We start from the raw sequence: 20,767 nt of genomic DNA on the forward strand, positions 1-20,767 counted from the left end.
GGTGGTCAGTCTGAAAGAAGGAAATGGAAGATGTTTTGAAGATAGATCCAATTCCATCCACAAAGTTAAATGGAATTGTATAGTATCTCTACTTTTTTGGTGTAAACAGCTTTGTATAGATGTATAGATCAAATTATAGATTTGATAGGAAATCTGTAATTATTCCTTTTTGGAGGTAGCCAGCATACCCTTAGTGCTGAAGAATTCAACCTTAGCAGTTCCAAAAAAAGTAAAAAAACAATTTTTTAACTGAAATCACTTACCAAATCAATTGCACAATTGACAATTTCCTCCTTGATAATCTTTGACAATAACTTAGAGTTCCATGATTTGCCAAAACCATCCTAGTCAGAACTAGGAATTAGAACTCTGCTTAAACATTAAGAACATAGAGATATACCATTCTGATACAGCAAGAATACCTGTAGATCTGGATGGTCAAGGACTTTCACTTGCTTTTGTGGAACCTAGATGAGTAAATTAAAAGAGAACAGAAAGATTAATGCTCATATCTGACTAGCTTCTCCGACACTTTACACAAAATTCCATTATAGTAATTCACAGAAATAGAGGAATGCAGGATTACATGAAAGATGACAGATCTAGCATTAAAGTTCACTTCACCTTAAGTACAATCGAGGCTAAATAAAGTTCTTCTTTTCTAACATTGCCCATACCATCTGCATTACCTATATTTCAGTACAATGCAACAAAGAAGAAAAAAATACTGAAAGTTAGCTTCACTAATAGACTCTTGGTTATCTAGGATAAGGATTGCTAAAGAACAGTTCTAGCAATTTGCGTTCTGATCATTTAAACATTCTACACTTAAAAAAGAACTGCAATAGTTCAAATTCAGAAAGCGAATCTCAGGTTTAACAACACTGCTTGAATTGGATCATACTTTTAAGAAAAATCAATGGCTAAAGTATTTCAACCGGTTCAAAAATCAACTTATTCATTGTCAGTTTTACTTTTTGTGTCCTAAGACATATATCTGGCAACCAAAATACACATGCCACTAAACAATTAGGCTTAAGAGAATTTTTTTGATTCAGCATCTGCAACAAAAATTGGAACATTCTAAAAACCTTACCAGTTGACATGCATAATATGTGCAAATTACATCCTCTCGAAGACAAATAATTAAGGGTTGGAGTAAAGAACCTGCAGTATAGAGTAAAAACCATCATAAGTCATTATCATCGCAATAGTAATGCTTCATACAGCAAATAGATACAATATTGGTTACTTAATTGTATCATATGTGGGTACTGACATCGAGAGTTATAATCCTTGTTACCAACTACATTTTTTAACACAATTTGCAAGAAAAAATATCCAGGAAAGGATGCTTCTCTAGAACAAGCCTTAAAAAACTGATAAAATTTAGAAAAAGAAAGGTATAGCATTTCATTAGGTCATAGATTTTCAAGTATCATATGTATCTGGACATCATATGCTTAACAAAACAAACCAAAACAAAAGGTTTGAAATCATCATTTATAGTAAGACAAATCATATTTCAGTTCTTTAATAACCTATTTAACAAAGGGGTCATAATTGAATCTTAGAGTTTAGCCCACCAAATTTCTAGTCCACCCCGTTTCATGGACTTTATTATTCTATGATGTGTGTTCAACTATGAGCTCAACTAATAAAATTGTGTATCAATTGAGCAACTTTATGTTAGTGTATAACTAGTGATACATAGGTCTCTCATAATCTTGATCAAAACTAACGTGTAGTTCCAAGTGTCTTAGCCTGCAACTCCCTCTATAGCAATTCAAAAGTTTGCATTGCTCAGAAAGTTTATGACAGGAACAAAGAACAACTCTAAGTTAACATGTTCAACCTTACATAGACTCATCATCAGGATGGGCAATAACCAATAAGACATTTCTGTTGCGAAAAACTCCACCTGAAACATAAAAAGAATATACATATTAAGAAGGGAAGCAATTAGCTGTGGAAGAAATACTATAGGGAAAGTTGTATGTATGAATGTATTTAGATTCTAAGAGAATAATTAATAACATCACCGAGGCAGCCAGTAAGTACAAAAGAGAACAAGAATTGACATTTTGTAGAGAAGTCACCCATACCATCATTTAAAACTGCAGCTTGTGAGGCAGAGAGAGATTCGTAGAGAATTTTAAAAAGTGAAGCCACCCACAGCACAACCAATGTAATGATGATTACTAGCCACTCCATTTGATTTTTTTGCTAGCAGAACTACAGATAGCACAGATTGTATCTGCATGCAAATCTAAATGAGTTGTATTACTAAAAGTCTAAAACCCATTATGGGCAAGTGCAACCGGTACTTAAAAAGGAGAAATCAAACACCAATAATTCAAGGAGATCATGGATACTACCAACAATAAACAATATCTCTACATTAAAATCATTTTTTGACTACACCTTGTCAAAAGAAAGTAGGTTTGAATGGGTTTTTTCGGATGTGTCTTCTATCAAAAAACGTAAAAAGAAATAACAGTTAGTAAGAGAATTATACCCCTTAATTTTAACCATAAGCCATAACTATTAGGGGTCGTTTGGTTGGGAACCAAGTTATCCCAATTATCCCGGGATAGTTATTCCAATTATCCCGGGATAGTTATCCCAAGTTATCCCAATTATCCTGGGATTACTTATTCCACCATATATATGGGATAACTGATCCCATCACTATTGTATAAATGGTGAGATAAGTTATCCCAAACATAGCAACCAAACAAGATATCAAATTTTTATCCCAGGACTTTTTTTTTATCCTAGGACTATTTATTCTTATCCCTTACGCCAAACGACCCCTTACATTTTGAAAGATAAAAAGGAACCATTACCAATTTTCTTCTTTGGAACAAGGATGTTGGATCTAGTACACAGAAATTAGAACTGATTTAATCTTGTTGTGCCGTTTACAAACCCTGCAAATATATTAAGCTTATTTACATCAATATGTTACGGATTCAGAGACACCCTTTCTTTAAAGAGGACAAAAGAAAAGGAAAATAAAAAGATTAAATTTGGAAAAACTAATATGAACTCATTCTTATAGTGACATAATGTATAAACAACCAGATAAATTATCTCTTCATAAAGCAAATTTACAATATAAGTTCTTGTAATTCCAATTGAACCTTGTTTGGTTGTTTTAAGAGTCTACAAATAGTTCAAGGTATTTGGTTTGATTTTAGATAAGTTTGCTTCAATTAATTCAATTTTTGGTTTGTAGATAGTCTAACCTATAACTAAATTGAAACTAATCCATCTTTTTCAATTCAAATTCCCTTATTATAGCATTATTATCCCTGCAGGGTATACTATAGTATGATTAAGCTTTATGTATTTAATAATCTCAAAATACCACAATACAACAGCAAATGCATTTGAAAAGGATACAGCATAAAGCAAATCAGAAAATATAGGTACGATGGATTCGAAAGTGTAAATTATTAGGGTTTATTAATGCGTTTGAGAATGACAATTGTGTAGTGAACTGTAAAGAAGACGAAATAGGAGTAATTATCTTACCTGAACAAAACATGGATCACCCATGGTGCTAGCTGCTACAGATGGAATTTTGGAGAAGAATACCGGAATATCAAAAGAGGAAAGGAGAAAATGTTTTTTTACGAGAAAATAGAAAAAAACTCTTAAACTTGGCGCAAATTATTAGTTTTCCGAAATTATTGATAGCCTTAAAAATACTTATTTAGTTGACTATTGAAGCTAAATACACTCTGATCTTGCAATATTAGTGAAATACACCCATAAAGTCTCGTCAAATTTAGGAGTGTTTTCTACACTTCCCTCGATTTTTATTAAGAACTTCATCCTCTTACAAGAGTTTGAGACCACTTGTTATGTCATGTGGCATATCGCGAGTGTATCGGAGTTTAGTTAATCAAGTAATGGGTATTTTTAAAGTTGACAATAGCTTAAAAATAAACTAATAATTTGTGTCAAATTTAGGAGTGTTTTTCATACTTCTCTTTTTGTATTTATTTATAATGAAAAGTACTAAAGAGTTAAATCCTCTATTTCAATTTATTTATATACCCTTTAAACTTTACTGTTTGAAGTTGATATAAAAAAAAAAAATGTGTACATGTGTGTCTCTTTCTAAATGTGAGTAATAATAGTTTTGTAGATAATCTATTTTCACTTCGATGCTAAAATTTATATACAAAGGGAATGCTTACCGAAATTTAATTTTGAAATTAGGAGTATTTAGGTCATTAATGATTATTACTTTACTTTGATATGACAAATTTATTATTTTCATTCAATATTGATTTTATTATTAAATAACTTTAAATAGTAATAATAGTTAAATTTAAATATTCCAAATAAAGTATGGGTTAAGTTGCTTGCAACCTCTTTCCTCTGCACTGAGTTAAAATAAAAAATGATGAAACCTATGATCAGGCAAATGATTATCGCATATTCGACCGATTTTCAATTGCTTATTTTGAGAAATATATTTTTTGAAAATAGCTTTCCAAAGAAGTAATTTAAGAAATAAAAACAAATTCATTTGAGTGTATTTGTATCCAACTATCCGATCAATATTTCAAAAAATGTATTTGAATGTCAAATTACAAAAATGATATTTGAATAAATGATTTTAAATATATTGAAAGATTTTAGGTAAGAGTTTATTTATTTAGTTTAAATCTAAACATACAACAAAATACATTAAATTTTAATCAATATAGTTAAACAAAAAGAAAGAGGGGAAAACTGTTGTGTATTTATATTTGAGAGATATTAAGTATTAAATAAATGATAAATATTTTTTCCTAAATATAAGTGTCTGAAACCCAACCTAAAACTAGAGAGACTAAACCAACATGAGTTAGCAGTGCAGTGATCGGACAACTTCATCCTTAACTAGAGATCTCGAATTCGAGTCCTGAGTAAAGATAAAATCCAGTTTAAAGCACCACCCCCAAATGGGTAATTTGGATTTAGTCGGGGCTCCGAACACAGAGTGGGAAATCAAAAAAAAAAAAGGCAGTCAAGCTTTAAAATAGGTAAATAAAGAGATTTCTTGTAGCATAATCTCTTTCATTTCTGACTCGTATATGCACAGAAAGCCTCGCCATAAAATAGAACTGGAAAAGAACTCAAAACTAGAGGAAAAAGGTAATCTTTACCCTTTCCTAAAATGCATAAAAAAATGTTAAAAAGACTGGCCAAGCAAATTATATGAGAGGATAATATATCCATTGATTACATCTAAATTGAAAGCCAAGGCCATTTACCTACAACAGATCATCATCATCATCATCCCCACTACTAAAGGATTCAACAAGCTCACTGTCATCTTCATCTTCACCATCTGTCACAATCTCCAATATACCTCCACCACCAAAGTCCACACCATCTACAATGAAGTCTCCGTCTTCATCTTCTTCGTCATCAAGCTCACTCACACTATCATCATCATTGCTCAAATCATCTGCATCGCTTTCACCGTCCCCATCAAGATCCGTTCCAAGGATCGCTTCATCGTCAATGTCATCATCATCGTCTTCATCCTCATCTTCACTTTCAGCATCATCAGGGTCTGAATCATCCTCAGTTGGCCTCCTCCGACCAATTTCATACACCCTAGCAGAAGAGTACATCTCATCTTGGTCATCCATTGTGACCAGCCCAACAAATGAATCAGTTGGCTCCGTCGCAAAGTCAAGTACACAACGGTCTACTGGAATGGTTGCAATGTCAGAGTAGTTAACAGCATCCACCGTACGGAAAGCAGCAAAGAGAGGATGTTTAACACGACGTGTCTGGAATGCGGACATGACATCCTCAAGATTTCTTCTCAAGATGGCATATATCACATCACCACTTGCATTAAATGTTATTACAGTCTGGTCCAAAGACGGTACACTTCGCAGAAGCCTGAAGTTCCGCAAATCCCATACCTCAGAATTTATGATGACCTATCCAAAAAGATAACAGTTTCAGCAAAGGTAAAACCAAGATACACAAAGGTGAGAATAAATGAAAAATTGTTAAAAAGGATTTAGCATCAGGCTTATAATACTATCCACCCAAAGGAAAATGAATGGAATGTCTTTACCTCATTGCCAGCAGGATGAAAGCCCCCGCCACCATAGTCGGTAAATTGATCAAAACGATGAATTGGGCCAGAACCACGAGTATCCCATAAGACACCGTTCCAGAGAAGCATATTGTCTGATGGGCTAAAATGTGCAAGGGAATACATATGTCCTCGGCCTGAAGGAATATTGGATGTGTCTGTAAGTTTCAGTTCCATTTGGCAGGTTTGAGTGTCATACAGAAGAATCTCGCGCCGAGATTGCTCTGCAGACAATGCAGCAAATGTTGTACCGAAATTGCTAAATCGAGCAGCTTTACAGCCTTCAAATGAATGCTTAGGCCCAGCTGAAACAGAAGTTGCATCCCATAACCGCACATCATGAGCACTTGAAGACAGGAGAAGCTGTGTCTCAACAGAAAGGTAGGACTGTAGAAGTGTTAAAGGTGCCTGGTGACTGGTGAAGCTTTCTAAGATACTGCTGCTGTTAGAGTCAAATATTTTCAGCTCTCCAGAATGAGTGCCAGCAGCAATTTGCGAAGAATCTCCCATAAAAGAGACACATGTCAATAAGACACCAGCATCATCCCGGCAAGTGCGCCACGGTCTAAATCTACTGTAGACGAATTGTCGATCCTTACGCTTTCCGTGTGTCCCACCATTCAAACTTCTAAAATCACGAGTACTAAGCCGTGATGTCACATTTGATGGTGCATCAAGGCTTCGTTTTGGTTCAGGACAGACGTGAGGGTGCAAGAGCGAAAGAGGAGGTAACGTTGTGATGGGAGCAGGACATTGGCGATGCTGGTGCTTCAAGTACTGAACAACCACAGAGTCCAAGGTCAACCGCTCCGCATTTGAGGGTTGTGAGTCACTTAGAAGACCATGTTGAGAAGACGACACCATAGGAGTATCATCACCTTCAGTTGGAAAAGCACTTGAGCCAGGTCGATTATGGATCTCTCTCAAAGTAGAATTTGGTGTTGAAGGCACATTAGGATCTGATGGTAGACCACTTCTACGGAACGAATTTGGAGTGACACAAACCGAAGATCTGACTGTATGTTCACCAGTATTGAGTCGCTTAACTGATGCTACTGATCCACCTTCCTTCAGATCAGTTAACTTGCGTTTCATTGGCAATACAATGGGAGTTTTAAACATGATGTCTGGATCTCCACCAGATTTCACTGTAGATAGTGATGGAGTTTCTGATGTAGCTACAGGTGTGGCACACTTTTTCGAATTACTGAATTTGCAGCCTGATGTAGATGGAGAGACTTCAACAGGAAGAGATTTTGAGGACACACTACGCGAAGACGAAAAGGCCAACGGCTTCCTTCTTGAAGAACAGACAATTGACTCAGATTTCAATCCGCCATCCTCATCCAATGACGGAAGTTTCGGTTTAGCTGACAAAAATCCTCTAGGTGCACGACCAGATGGCCACTGAATTTGAACTGACGATGTCTCCTGCCCTGATGTTTGATGTGCCAGAGATGATGGAGCAGCTAAAGATGGCAAAGGTGTCAACTGAGCCTCCTTAAGAAGCATAGTTGCAGTGTCCGTAAGACCAGAAGCTTGTAGGTGTTCATGGATGAGGAGTAAAAGTTCCCTGAACTCGAACATAAAGGAGGTCAGAAACTAGTATATAAGGTAAAAAGAAGAAAACCATGTTGCTCAAATTTACATTTGGAGCAAACGCCAATTTACCTTGCATGATATGTGATCGGAGTAGCAGCAGCTATAGCAGCTCTCTCTATACGCCTTAATGTTGGGGTCGCAGCATCTGTAGCAGCCAGAGAACTTGCACGGCCCGAATTAGTTACAACCTGCAAAACAATTGAAAAAGAACCCATACTCCTGCAAATTAACAAAAGAGGAAAAGGAGCGAAAGACAACTCTGCGGAGTACACTAGAAAGATAAATGAATAAGCAACCTAATAAACTATTATCATCCCAAATGCCTTGACCTACTCTTTTGTTTTTGTCATGATATGTAGTTAATTCTGATCCTTAGGTCGAAAACTTCCCTTTCTCCAAAAATTAAACTGAAATGAACTGATACAACTGCATATTATGATAATGATGATGATCATATCATAATGTGCAGTTATGATATGATCAACCTCTATTTTTTTTTAAAGTGGTACATGTTATATAACAACAAATCAGCCTCTTTACAGTTCAAAAATATTAACACTTTCTATCTAAAACCAACAATAATCTATTCACTTTTCTCCTCACCATTTGCTTGCTAATCAAACCAGCTACCTTATTCAGCGTGAAAATGGTACTTAACAAGTGTGTGTGTGTGTGTGTGTGTGTATGTGCGTGTAAAGTAAGCCAGCATTAGAGATTATAGATATATTCTTCAAAATTATTAGTGTAATGCACATAATCATATATAGTCATGAAGAAAGCATGGCTTAACAAAGAGTTACGAATGGAGGGGGAACTATTCTTAATAAGATTAACACTTGAGACCTTACAAAACGAAATCCAGATGTGGAGAAGTCAAAATGCTGAATTACAGGAATAAAACAGCTACTTCTCTTTCCCCTCCCATTTCCCTTCATCCAAAGAGATCATCAAAATGATTGTCTCATTTATTTGCTTTGAACACAGCAGAAAACCAGTGAAAATGCATCCCTCCCCTTAGTCCCTTAATCCCTCGTCTTCCTTTGCCCCAAAGAGATCATCAAAATAAAAAGTATCATCCAACTTCTACCCAAGCCCCCTTTTTTCACTCTGCGTATTAAGAAATTATACAGAGAAAGAAATAGGTACTGTTTTCTTACCCCAATAAGCTCAATAGCCACCTGTGCAAGTTCTGCTTGCCACCGGTTCTGTTCACTGCCAGGAGTCTGATTTCCTGAATCTCGTATGAGTTCTGACAACTTTTTCCCAACCTAGACCACAAAAAGAACAATATATTAAAAGTATATCTGAACATCCAGCACCAAAAGACCAAATCTTTCAAACTGATATCGCATAAATGGTCATCCACATTGAGTCTTGGATAAATTGATTTTAAAGTTCAAGAAAAACTTAGAAAAAATGTTAAATGTTCGTTCTACTCGGTTTAACTACATTACTACATAATTCAGATCTGCACTAGCTGCAATACAGAAGTAGGTAAAAACCAAAAATGCTTTAGGATCAAGTCACTCACTAGCATATCCCCCTGGAAACAAGGAAAACAACGAATAACAATAAAGCAACACAGATATCCTGAAAAATCTGAAAAGGTGTTGAATATACCTTGTTCAAGTAAGAGCAGTTGATGAAAAGGAGCTCATTTGGATTTAGCTTTTCATTAAAAGCAGTTGATGAATATACCTTGTTGAAGAACACTTTTAGCTTTTTAGGTGTTGAAGCTGATTTTATAAATAAATAGTTAGGTGCTTTAAGAGACGCCCTGAAATAATAGTAAGCAGCTAGTTTGTGTGGGAAAAAGATCAGTGGTTTATCTGTTAAAATGACAAAAACATCTTAACAGATGACTAAAATATCCTTAAATCTATTTATAAAAAGATAGATTTGAAAGTATCTTTACATTAAAAAAAGAACTAATAATGCAAAAAGAATAGAGATATAATTAGAAGTTATGCTTACGAAGAGTATTTATTAGGGATAACATAGTAAAAGTTTGATCAAACCGAAAGTGCTTACAAGCTATAAACCATAAGTTAGGGGTGACATCCAATGTCTTTTGGCTGATTTTAATTTATAAGCACGTGGCATATAAACATTTTTGGTATTCACATTTTCTCTAATGACTAATTGCAACATAGGATCAACCTTTTAACTATTTCAAGAAACATCAAAGGTGAAAAAAATGTTAGAATCAATGACTGCAGCAAAAATCACATAAAGCAGTTATCACACCGACCCTTAAAATCAACAATGTCAACCATGCAGGAAACAGCAATTATGATGTCAGACCAACCTACCTGAAGTTTTGTTAATATATGTGCAATTGTATCATCTCTTGCCAAACCAAGAAGTACTCGGCAAGCAAGAGCACGAAGACAGTCAATTGCAGCTGGAGGAGTAACTATCCGTGGCTGGAGGAGCTGCAGGAGGACCTTAATACCATTGTTTGCCCGAACAGCTTCTCTCGCTTGACGGTAACATTGTTCAAGTTGAGCAGCAAGGCCAGCACAACCAGCTCCAGCACCTAGTGATATTCTTCGGTCTCCAACTAATCCTGATGTCACTGTAGACACAGGCCCTTGAGAAGTGCCACTGACCGCAGATGTGGCAGAAACTGCTGTGCTTCCACGGTCTGATAAAGTAGATTCTCTATTTTCATTCTGACTGGAGATATTAACAGCTCGATCTGGAAGAAACCGCTCTGCATTTCTGTCCCTGGTCTCGTTCCGGTCTGCATTCCGGTCTCTGGTCTCCACACCAGGAGTATTTGCAGATTGGACAGCATTGGTTTGCTGTGCTTGTGTAGATACAGATGGTTTATTGCTGATTGAAGGTGGAGGACACACGAGACAAACTAACACATTCAATGCTGCTTCAACAATCTACCAACATCAAAAATAAATGGATAAGCATCTGAATAGCGACAACGAGAGAATGAAAAGTGTATTAAGATCATACCTCAGGTTCTACATAACCGGCACTGTTAGCTGCATCCAATATAACAGCTATACCCACACGATCATTGCTTAATGTTGCATTTACGATAAGTTTACGGCTGTAAGGTACTAAAGTGACGATATGAAGTACACCAAGAGCATACTGAAGCAAGTCATGCAAATAACGCTCAACAGGTGGAGCCTACATTTGAAAAAAAAATAGTAAGTAAACCAGAAAGCAAATGCAGGTAGAAAGAATGAACAATTTATAAAAGTATGTACTACCTGACATAATTCCAACATTGTAATATGCCCATTGCAATTTAAAAACTTGTCAACTACAGGCCAGCGGGCTCTAACAGCTGCAGGACCAAGTCTCCGATCTTTCTGGATTAAACGGAAAACTGCATCCATAGCCTCATTACTAATGTCAAGAGGCTTAGACGCACCCCTAACACTTGGGATATTTCGTCCAGCACTGCGAACACTTTTATTAGGGCGAATTGAATCCACCAGTAAGAGAAGATGTGCTCTGAAGTACTGTCGAAGTGCGACACATGTGTGATATGCTATCTGCTTTTCAGAAGCAGTCAGCACCTCTGGTGGTAATCTGTCACTCCGTAATGACCCTGAAGCAGTTAATGCCCCCGAAGAAGCTCCAGACCTCACTAATGCAGCATCTTGCAAGAGATTAAGCATTTTCTGTAAACCATCCTGAGCATCAAAAGCGTCTACGACAGCTCTGAAAACAAATGCAGCCGCAAAAAATAAGGCAGAATTTTTTCTGGCTAGATCTTGAGGACATTCAAGAAGCTGAAGCGCCAACTCAACCACCTGATGGATAATGCTTGAAGGAAGAGTACAAACACGTTCCATTATTCCCTGTGAAATCAATTTTCCGAAGTTATTGAGTCAGCAACTAAAATTTCAAGAACCACAATGAATCAAGATTTAAGGTACACAACCAAATTATAACACTAAAAGGAGTAGAAAAATGGAGAGAGACAGTTACCTGAATTGACCCTATAGCGAATAAGCATGAAGAAAGGCCACAAAAAGTCTGAGGAGCTCTTGGGGCAGCAAGCAATTTTTGCATGCCGCCACGATCCACAAATACTGCAGCAAATTTCCGATGTGCAGCCAAAGCACAGATCAGCTTCAGAACATCAGGCAAAAGAAGTGAAAGTTTGCACCCCTCTTTATGCTTGGAATTACGTTGCAGTAGCCCAATACACACGTCTACTCCTTTTTCGTGCAACACAGGACCAAGAACTTCAACATACTCTCCCAAAATAATAAGACACTGGATGCAGAACTTCTCCCGCAACTTTGCAAGAGAGTCATTATCCAGAATGAAGAATTCATCAACATCCTCATTTGCTTCTTGCGCTGTTGCTTTTATATCTTGTGATTCACCTTCAGAAATAGCACTCCTACAATATATCAGCACCACATTAATATAAATTAACTGTAAATCAACAGAAAGTAGCAGATGAATGCAAAATAAAATGTCTTCCCAGTCATCAATCGAGGATCGCTCATATAAAAAATGACACACCAACCTTGAAACTTCAACAGCAATAGCAGCATCAATGACTGTAGATGCAGCTTTTGAAGCAGCCAAAACTGCAGCCTCCTCATCATTTGACTTCTTAAATTCCTGAGATACAGAGATAACATAGAAATGAGATGGTCTTAAGATAAACATCAATATAAACTGGATAAGAAGTGAAGACCAACCTCAAAAGCAGCACTCTTGACTACTTCTGCAGCAGCATCACCAGCTGCTTTAACAGCTTCAGCTGGAGCATTAGCTGTTTTTGCTTCTGTTTCAGCAGCTCCAACAGCTTTCTTCACTAGATCTGTGATATCCTTGGAGCCGACTTTACATTCCCGGAAACATTCATCATTTTCATCCCTCTCCATCACAAAACCATCAACATTTGCCCTACTCAAATTCTTCTTGTTATCAGGTGCTCTTCTCAATTCTTGATTCCGGGTTAAATTTCTGCTGCGAGATTGCCCACTCAATCTACTAGCAGACCCTGGAGAGGTCAAAGCTGCTTCATTATCCGGAACACCCTCAGTCACCCTTCCCCGTCCTCTGTGTCTTGTCCACCCACGATTCACCCTGCGTCTTGACAAATCATCTCTAGCACTCTCATCATGTTCGTCTTCCCTTACAGATCTGTTACCAGACTTTGCCTTTCCGTCACGTAAATCTCTAATATGCCATCTTTCTTCACCATCTCCATCTGCCTGATAATTATCATCATCCACAGCCATAGAATCAGGTGGTTCTTCATCTGTCCAAAGTTCATCCCCACGCATATGCCTACTGGCACTTCTATCGCGATCCTTATCCAGAACTTGATCACCATGAAGTCCATCTTCCGCTACTCTGGGGATATCCAAATGAGAACTTTCGGCAACTTGCCGGAATCTACTTCTACATTCCTCTCTAGCTCTCACACCAGTACCTGTAGATGATGCTTTGCCATCCAACAAAGATGTTGCATCTCTTTGGCTTGTGGTGGTCTCCCCCAAAATTCTAATCCGAAGATAGTGCATAAGTTTTGCTGGGAGCCCAGATGTTAATACATCTTCGACTACTTGACCACCACTACCATCAATAGAGCAAAAAATGAATAAATTTGCAACAGGAGAAGTGTTATATAACCAACAAAAGGTATGGGCCTAAGAGCATACTTTGCCAAACATACAGCAAGAAGTCCAGTAGAGTAGGTCTTCAGCATCTCAGAATCAGAGGACCTCCGATCACCTGACTCATGCTTCCAATAATGATCATCACCAGACAATCTGGTTGTGTCGTCCGTTGTCCAGCTTTTTAAATTTTCCAGCACAGGGTCTTCAAAAACATGTGGATACTGGATTCCATTTGCGATGAATTAATCTACACGAATAACCATGACCAAGAAAAATTTTAAATAAAATAATCAAGAATAGAACTCTACCATCCATGTTAGTGAACAGCTAAAAAGCAGCCTTGCAGCAGCAGCCTTCACAGAAACTGAATATCTCCTCTCAGATAGGAACTTTGAAGATATCAGTTCAAAGAATTCATCATTGTCCTGCAAGGAGAGATGATGGGAAGTGAGTAGTTAATACTGTGACACTCGGTATATGTACAGAAAAAAAAAATCAAAGTAGTAAAGTAAGAGATTCTAAAGCTACCCGGATAAGGTTCCCTAGCCGTCCAACATTATGGGAAGATCGTCCATTATTAGGAGCAGAATGACCACTCTCTTCCATGTAGCTGCACTTGAAAGAGTGAACAGATATGTCATTTGTCTTGTTTAATCCAGTGAGACAAAGCACTGATTTGTTTCACCTATCTGACGAGAAATTAATGTATATGAATAATGCAAACAAGAAACAAGACCAAGCCCCACGTTGTTGCTGTTGACTAAACTCAATTATCATGTTTTTTTCAAAATTTCCCAAGAAGGGAACAGTCGTTGGAAGGTACTGACTTGGAATTTGAATCTGATAACAAAGAAGAACAAAAAAGAGGCAATTGTAGAGAGTGATTCTTAAAGTCATTTAGCACGTTGTAATAATGTAGAGCTGTGTTGCTCGAACTCTTCAAAACCTGTGAGAACTAACTTGATGTACACAGATGTTTCATACCAGCATACTCCTCATGCTTAGACATATACAAAACTTCACCCTACTTATCAAAAAATGTCATGTAACACTTCAGTAGTATCCCACTACATATAATAATAAAATTACTATGTGATAACTTCTTGATACCCATCTTAAAACTGTGTTGAAATAAAATAGCACTCTACCTTTCAATTTGCTGGCACCAAACAGAACATGCAACATGACAGATTTACAGCGAGATTTACAGCAGTTTCTAACAAACATAATCCACATAATTTTAAACATCGCAACAACTAAGAATCATGAATAATATGCAGCACTAATACAAAACCGTCATCAAGGCAAGATTCACACACACCAAAAAATTGCATTCTTCATCACAAAATGGACACTGGGAGCAACTATACTAAAAATGCAATTGAACTAGTTCCCCATCCCCTGTTCCCTTAATTACTGATGTGTACGAGTGCTCAGGTCCTTTAATGAAGTAAACCTAAAACCTTTACACAGAAATAAAAAAAAAAAGAATCAAAAACTTCAAGATCAAGAAATATCATTCAGACCGACCAGTAAAGCAAGAAACTAAAAGTTAATTCCAATCGTCACATAGAACCCACTATTATCCGGTAAATACTGGTAGTTATGATTATTGTTTTTACTTCAAATCTATAATATTTTCATTAGAGCTTCTTTCACTCTTGTGTATTTCAAACCTACTTTGAAAATGCTTTTCTTGAGTCGAAGATCTATCAGAAACAATATCTCTACCTCACACAAGGTAGAGGTATGATCTGAGTACACTATACCCTCCCCAGACCCCCACTTGGGTATGTTATTGAATTCAAATTTAAAAATTGGTTTTACATAATTTAGCAAAGGGCTACTGGTTTGACTTCATAGGACCCTTTTCACTATCATAAAACCAATAGGATTGTACTTTGAGCAATTGGAAAATTCACTCAATGACAAGAAACGATGGTTTATTTTCCAAAAGTGGCGTAGTAACATAGGCCTTTCTTTTCGTTTTTTTATATAAAGGTAACATTACTTCTATATATCCACAGGTATACTAGTAACATAGGCCTTTCTCTTGTATAATTATAATATTTTCCACCAAGTATCCAAGTTCCATTATTGAAATGTCTCGGATATAATTTATTTCAATAACCGTGATATCAACTTGCGCGCACATCAACCAATTTCATGGGGTATCGGCTACCTCCCACCAACACAAGTATTGAGTAACTATGTCCACTAAGGCTTTGACAAATGGAAGAACCAACCTCGTGATATTTGCCCCTGCAGAGTTGAACCTGGTACCTCATGGTTTCCTACCTACTTCATCGACAACTAGGGCACACCCTTGGGTGCGAAATTTCTCCAAACTACTCCCTTTATTCCAATCCATGTAATACACTTTCATTTTTAGTTTATCACGAATAGAATGATACCTTTCTATATTTTAAAAATAAATTAACTTTTAACTTCTCATGAGATGATTTATAGCTACGCAAATATTTATAGCTTGTTTTAAACCACAAGTTCCAAAAAGGTTTTTTTTCTTTCTTAAATTGTGTGCCCAATCAAACAACGTCACATAAAATGAGATCAAGAGAGTATACGTTTGTGACTACAAATTTTGATCAAGAATTTTGTTGGCACGGAAACTAGGAAAAGTGGACGGAACCACATAAGAAAGATAATGCAAATTTGATGCTTTACTCGGATCCACTTCCAAATTTTCTTTCTCAATCTAATTTAAAAACCCAGTTCTTAGCAATGGTCAATATAATTTAGAAACTTAATTTCTGACATCCTCAAACTTTTTGCCTCATCTAATATACAATATGAAAAGATTAAAAATATCAACCAATCTACTCACAGTATTAGGCAATGGCGGAGCCAGGGTTTTTAATAAGGGGGTTCAAAATTTGAAAAAATAGAAACACAAAGTAGTCAAAGGGGGTTCAACATGTACTATATATACCTAAAAAATTATTTTAACCATATATAAATAATATAATTTTTAACCGAAGGGGGTTCAGATAAACCCCCTAACTCTAAGGTGGCTCCGCCACTGGTATTAGGGGTGTAAAAATGAGTTCAAATATAGGTAACCCGCCCAAATATAGGTGCCCCCTCCAACCCACCCTAAATTTTATGGGTTGGAATCAAGATAATTTGAATTGGGTTCAATCTCAACCCATTTTAAAAGTATCTTCAATTGAGCCCAATTTAATCTCCAATTTCAACTCGTTTTAAAATTCTTTATTAGCATTGATCTAAGATATGTTCCTATATTGAATGTATGAATTACTATCTATTTTATATCTTCTAAGATTTATCTTTCATTTGTAACTTTTTTTTATTTTCTTGAGTTGAAATTCAAATTGTGGTTACAAAAGTAAAATAACAATATGTAAAAATTATTGAGATTAAGCGAGTCAAATTGGGCGGGTCATGACCCAACCCAATTTTTTGTCCCATTTGAGCTCAATCCATTTGAGCCCAAAGTAAACTTGGGCAGGCTTAACCCAAACCGATTTTTATTTCAACCCATTTTAATATCTCTAATTTCAACTCAGTCCACCCATTTGACACCCCTACACAATACCATAAGATATAGAAATTTTGACAAAATGTTACGGTGATCTTTCAATGTACTGCCTAGGTTTCGAATTCCCCATGTTAGATGCTCTGTAAGAACTTCCAGAGATGTCAATAGAACGAAATGTAGAGAATGTACACAACCCATACGACAGTTATGGCAATTAGGTGCAGTTCAACTTGTTGATTAAAAAATAATAAAGGTATAACTCCAAATCTCTGACTTGGACTCGAGGCAAAGAAGATAATTCGTAGGGGAAGTAAGAATCTAACCAGTCCCGAAACGGTTACTATGTTGACAACATAATTTTGTAACTGGTGAACAAATGATGTCTGAGTTCATAACTTGGTAAAGATCCAAAAGTTGCACCCTGGTATGGAGGTACACTTCTAGTAAAAGTACATTCATCTCTTCAAGCTCCATTTTAATATGGATATACAAATTGATTGAATTAAAAATGTTTGGTTAACAAACAAAATGATGTCTGAGTTCACTTGGATTGGTTCTCACACCCCTGCATCCAGGGCAGGCATCGCCCGCCTAAGTTGCTCGGACTCGAGTGTAGGTGCCCGATACCGGTGCGCATCTAAAGGTAGGATCCTTCATGATCTAATTTTTAAGATTCGGGGATATGGATCCATGTATGGATACGGGTGCGGGGATTCGCCTAAAAATAATTAAAATATCTAAAAATAGAGTTATAAAACCTAAATTATGAGATATTATGTGGAGAACTTGAGGAGAATCCTGAAAGAAGATCAAAGGAAAAGGAGTGACATATAAATTTCTATATAAAGGTATTCCATTTCCTTCTATTTCACCTTAGCTTCTGTATTGATTACAGAAATCATTAAAATTGTCCAGATTTTCCCCATTGATTTTGGTCAAAGTACCCAAAATAGGTTGACCAAATCAGACACGGATCCCACACCCATGTCGTGTCGACACGGGTGTGGCACCAAAAGTAAAGAGTCCGAGCAACTTAGTCTCCCGCAACGCAAGCACCATTTTTCTGACACCACCCAAGAAGCAAAAGATTTGTCAATCTAGGCTGAAAATACATGCACAGATAGTGGTTTCCCAAATTTGGCATTGGGCTTTTGATATATGTGTCCAGCTCCCCTATGCCTATGCAATTATCTCAACTCCAAGTATAGCTATTGATAGGCATGTAGTTGTAGGCAAGAACTCTTCTTTCTATCTTATTCTTTGGAGTTTGGTCAGGCTGGCAATCCCAACCAATTAACTGGTAGTGATGGAAACAGAATCCAAAAGCTGCAGTCTAATATGGGAGGGACAATTGTAGTAAAATATTCATCATCAGGATATACAAAATGCGAGAAAAAAAAATGTTCTCTAGGAAACAGATTTGGTCTTCTAATCAGAGGAAGGAGGGCTCTGTTGAGGATAGAGGGGAAGTACTGAGAGAGGCAGAATTTTATAATTGACCTTATCCAAATAGCACAATGGTGTCACAAAGATGTAAGTGTACTATTTCACGCCAATATAGAAGACATGATGCACCAAGAACCCAATACACCCTTATCTTTTCACAACCAGGACCAGAAACATTAAAACTAAATAAAATTATATGGAACCAGTATCCACAGTTAATTATAACTACAAAAAAGATAAACTAGCAAAGGCACACCCATAATTCACGACATCCACCCCCACACACCCAAACACTACCAATAAGCCACATGTTACTACATTTTTTACTAGGAAAAATTCATCAGAACAAAAAAAAGAGAGAGAGAGAGAGAGACCAGCATACATATTAACAGAATTCAACTACCCTACTATTATATATCTAAGGACTGAAATACTCCAAAATGCACATAGTAACAGCATACTTATCTGCTTGCTAAAAATTAAATGATCAATAGACATGCATAGACAAACATTGCAGAGTAGAATACTTTCTTTTTTTTTCTTTTTTCTGATGACTGTGGTGTCCGGACCCGTTTTTGCGCACCTCCACTAATTCCCCGGATACGTGCCACCTCCCACCAGCAATAGGTATCACGTAACTTTGTTTATCAAGGCTAGAACAAATGAGAAGAATCACCTAGAGTTTTTTGTCTCAGCTGCGATTTAAACCTGAGACGCCAAGTTCTCAACCACTTGATTGACCACTAGGCCACACCTTTCTTGTGTGGAAATATAATCCCAAAAACCCACAAAATCATACTTCAACCCAAATAAAACACAAAATTCACTTCACTTAGACCACACAGTTCGAAATCCCCAAAAAAATCAACAAATGAAAAAGAAAGTGATTCCAGCTCAAGGCATATATATATAACCATTATATACCTGGACTCTTGAGTTAGAATCCCAGTATCACTAAATTATTACTTTATCAACAAAAAGAAACTGTACCTAGCTTCTTGGGTTTCAAAAATAGAAGAAAGAGCATGGATAGTATTTGGGTTAGGGTTATCAGGCAAGGCAGTTATCTTCTCCATTAACGCTTGTGCCTTAATGATCAACCCTTCACTTTCCGCCTCTTCTTCATCTTCCTCTCCACCTCCCACTTCTTCTCCTTCTTCCTCATGTTCCTCCGTTGGAGCCGTCTCCGTCTGCCGCTCCTCTTCCCCCTCCGCCGCCAATGATTGTTGTTGCGGCTCCTCCTCCATATTACTACTCAAATAAAAATCACCAAAAAATTCAAAAAAAAATAAACTAGGGTTTTTCAGATATGTAGAGAGAGAAAGTGTTCGCGTTAGGTTTGAAGTAATTCTGCAAATACAAATGCTCTAGAGAGAGAGTAGAAAAAAAACCCACGCCTCCATGCTTTTGTGTTATATGTGTGAAAACAGCGAAGAAGGAAAGTGGAGTCTCGAAGAATCGTTCGACCCGAATAATTCATGACCCGACCCGAATGAAAAGCCCAATGAAGTTTTAACGGCAAACCCCAAAGGGTGAAGTTCACTAATTGGCCATTTAAAGGGTAAATATAGTCATGGCCACTTTTTAAATTTTAATCCTACAAGTTGAAAATGAGCAGCTTTTGTTAATAAGTTTTTAAAAAAAAATACGTGTACCCAAAAAGAGAAATTATTTACCAGCTAATACTCTTTTACCTTAATACCTCTTGTTTTTAACTACTAATTCACTGATACCATCAAGATTTTTTATATATACTTTGATAAGTATATATATATTCTGATGGTATCAAAGAGGAAGAAGCAACGTTTCAGTGAAATTACTACTCAGTTACTCCTTGATACAATTAGAGTATATAAATACTCTGATGACATCAAGGCAGAAGAGGTCGTGTTTTAATTAAAAAAAATGGATTGTTTGATACTATGAGAGTATATAGATATCATCAGTGTATATAGATACATCAGAGTATATATATATTCCGATAGTATCAACATTGGTTCAGTGAATGGAATAAGGAGAGAGTCAGGTAAATAGTTTGGGTTGTGGATCCAATCATGATAAATATATTAGGTTAAGTTCAATTTGAGTAAATATTTTGTCTAATAGGTCCAAAATGTGTAGTTCTTCCCTCTATAAAAACCCAACACTTTTAATGTGAGGAACTTACCTAAATATACTTTTTTAGAAAATATTTACTATTTATAGCTATATAATTTCAAATACATGTATAATAACTTTTAATAGACAGTGCAATTTTTTTTATCAAAACAAACCTAACACATTTTCATACATTTGTATTGCATATAAAACTTATCTTTATACATTGTAAAATACATCTACATTACATGCATAGTTCATTTTAAATACAAGTGTAATTTATTTTTGTTATCAAAACAAGTAAACACACATTTTTATAAATATTTATAGTACATATATATTGCATATATAATTTACTTTTAG

At 36.4% G+C, this 20,767-nt stretch overlaps 2 protein-coding genes across 17 annotated transcripts in view; both read right to left on the minus strand.

Moving 5' to 3' along the window:
* LOC125842224 (probable N-acetylglucosaminyl-phosphatidylinositol de-N-acetylase) overlaps positions 1–2,936 on the minus strand; it is an 18,396-nt gene extending 15,460 nt beyond the window's left edge. For 2 of the 16 annotated variants that reach the window (XM_049521468.1, XM_049521469.1), the window contains exons 1-6: positions 2,100–2,264; positions 1,861–1,921; positions 1,097–1,167; positions 625–689; positions 423–467; positions 264–344 (exon numbers count right to left, since the gene is read on the minus strand). In XM_049521468.1, coding sequence (XP_049377425.1) covers positions 264–344; positions 423–467; positions 625–689; positions 1,097–1,167; positions 1,861–1,921; positions 2,100–2,214 — 438 coding nt within the window. In that variant the 5' untranslated portion in view covers positions 2,215–2,264. Of the gene's footprint in view, positions 1–263; positions 345–422; positions 468–624; positions 690–1,096; positions 1,168–1,855; positions 1,922–2,099; positions 2,265–2,849 lie in introns of those variants that run through there. The other 14 variants (XM_049521474.1, XM_049521471.1, XM_049521476.1 and 11 more) reach the window with 14 other exon arrangements.
* Positions 1–19,699, minus strand: part of LOC125842218 (DDB1- and CUL4-associated factor homolog 1) — a 24,819-nt gene extending 5,120 nt beyond the window's left edge. Inside the window, exons 1-14 of the mRNA XM_049521462.1 lie at positions 19,298–19,699; positions 13,870–13,951; positions 13,650–13,766; positions 13,384–13,562; positions 12,415–13,297; positions 12,237–12,334; positions 11,687–12,107; positions 10,960–11,556; positions 10,697–10,876; positions 10,036–10,620; positions 8,881–8,991; positions 7,793–7,911; positions 6,101–7,694; positions 5,169–5,960 (exon numbers count right to left, since the gene is read on the minus strand). Coding sequence (XP_049377419.1) covers positions 5,277–5,960; positions 6,101–7,694; positions 7,793–7,911; positions 8,881–8,991; positions 10,036–10,620; positions 10,697–10,876; positions 10,960–11,556; positions 11,687–12,107; positions 12,237–12,334; positions 12,415–13,297; positions 13,384–13,562; positions 13,650–13,766; positions 13,870–13,951; positions 19,298–19,554 — 5,907 coding nt within the window. The 5' untranslated portion in view covers positions 19,555–19,699 and the 3' untranslated portion in view covers positions 5,169–5,276. The remainder of the gene's footprint in view (positions 1–5,168; positions 5,961–6,100; positions 7,695–7,792; positions 7,912–8,880; positions 8,992–10,035; positions 10,621–10,696; positions 10,877–10,959; positions 11,557–11,686; positions 12,108–12,236; positions 12,335–12,414; positions 13,298–13,383; positions 13,563–13,649; positions 13,767–13,869; positions 13,952–19,297) is intronic.
* Positions 19,700–20,767: the final 1,068 nt, after the last annotated feature.

This window comes from Solanum stenotomum, chromosome 10 (assembly GCF_019186545.1).
Source record: "Solanum stenotomum isolate F172 chromosome 10, ASM1918654v1, whole genome shotgun sequence".
Classification (NCBI taxonomy): Eukaryota; Viridiplantae; Streptophyta; class Magnoliopsida; order Solanales; family Solanaceae; genus Solanum; species Solanum stenotomum.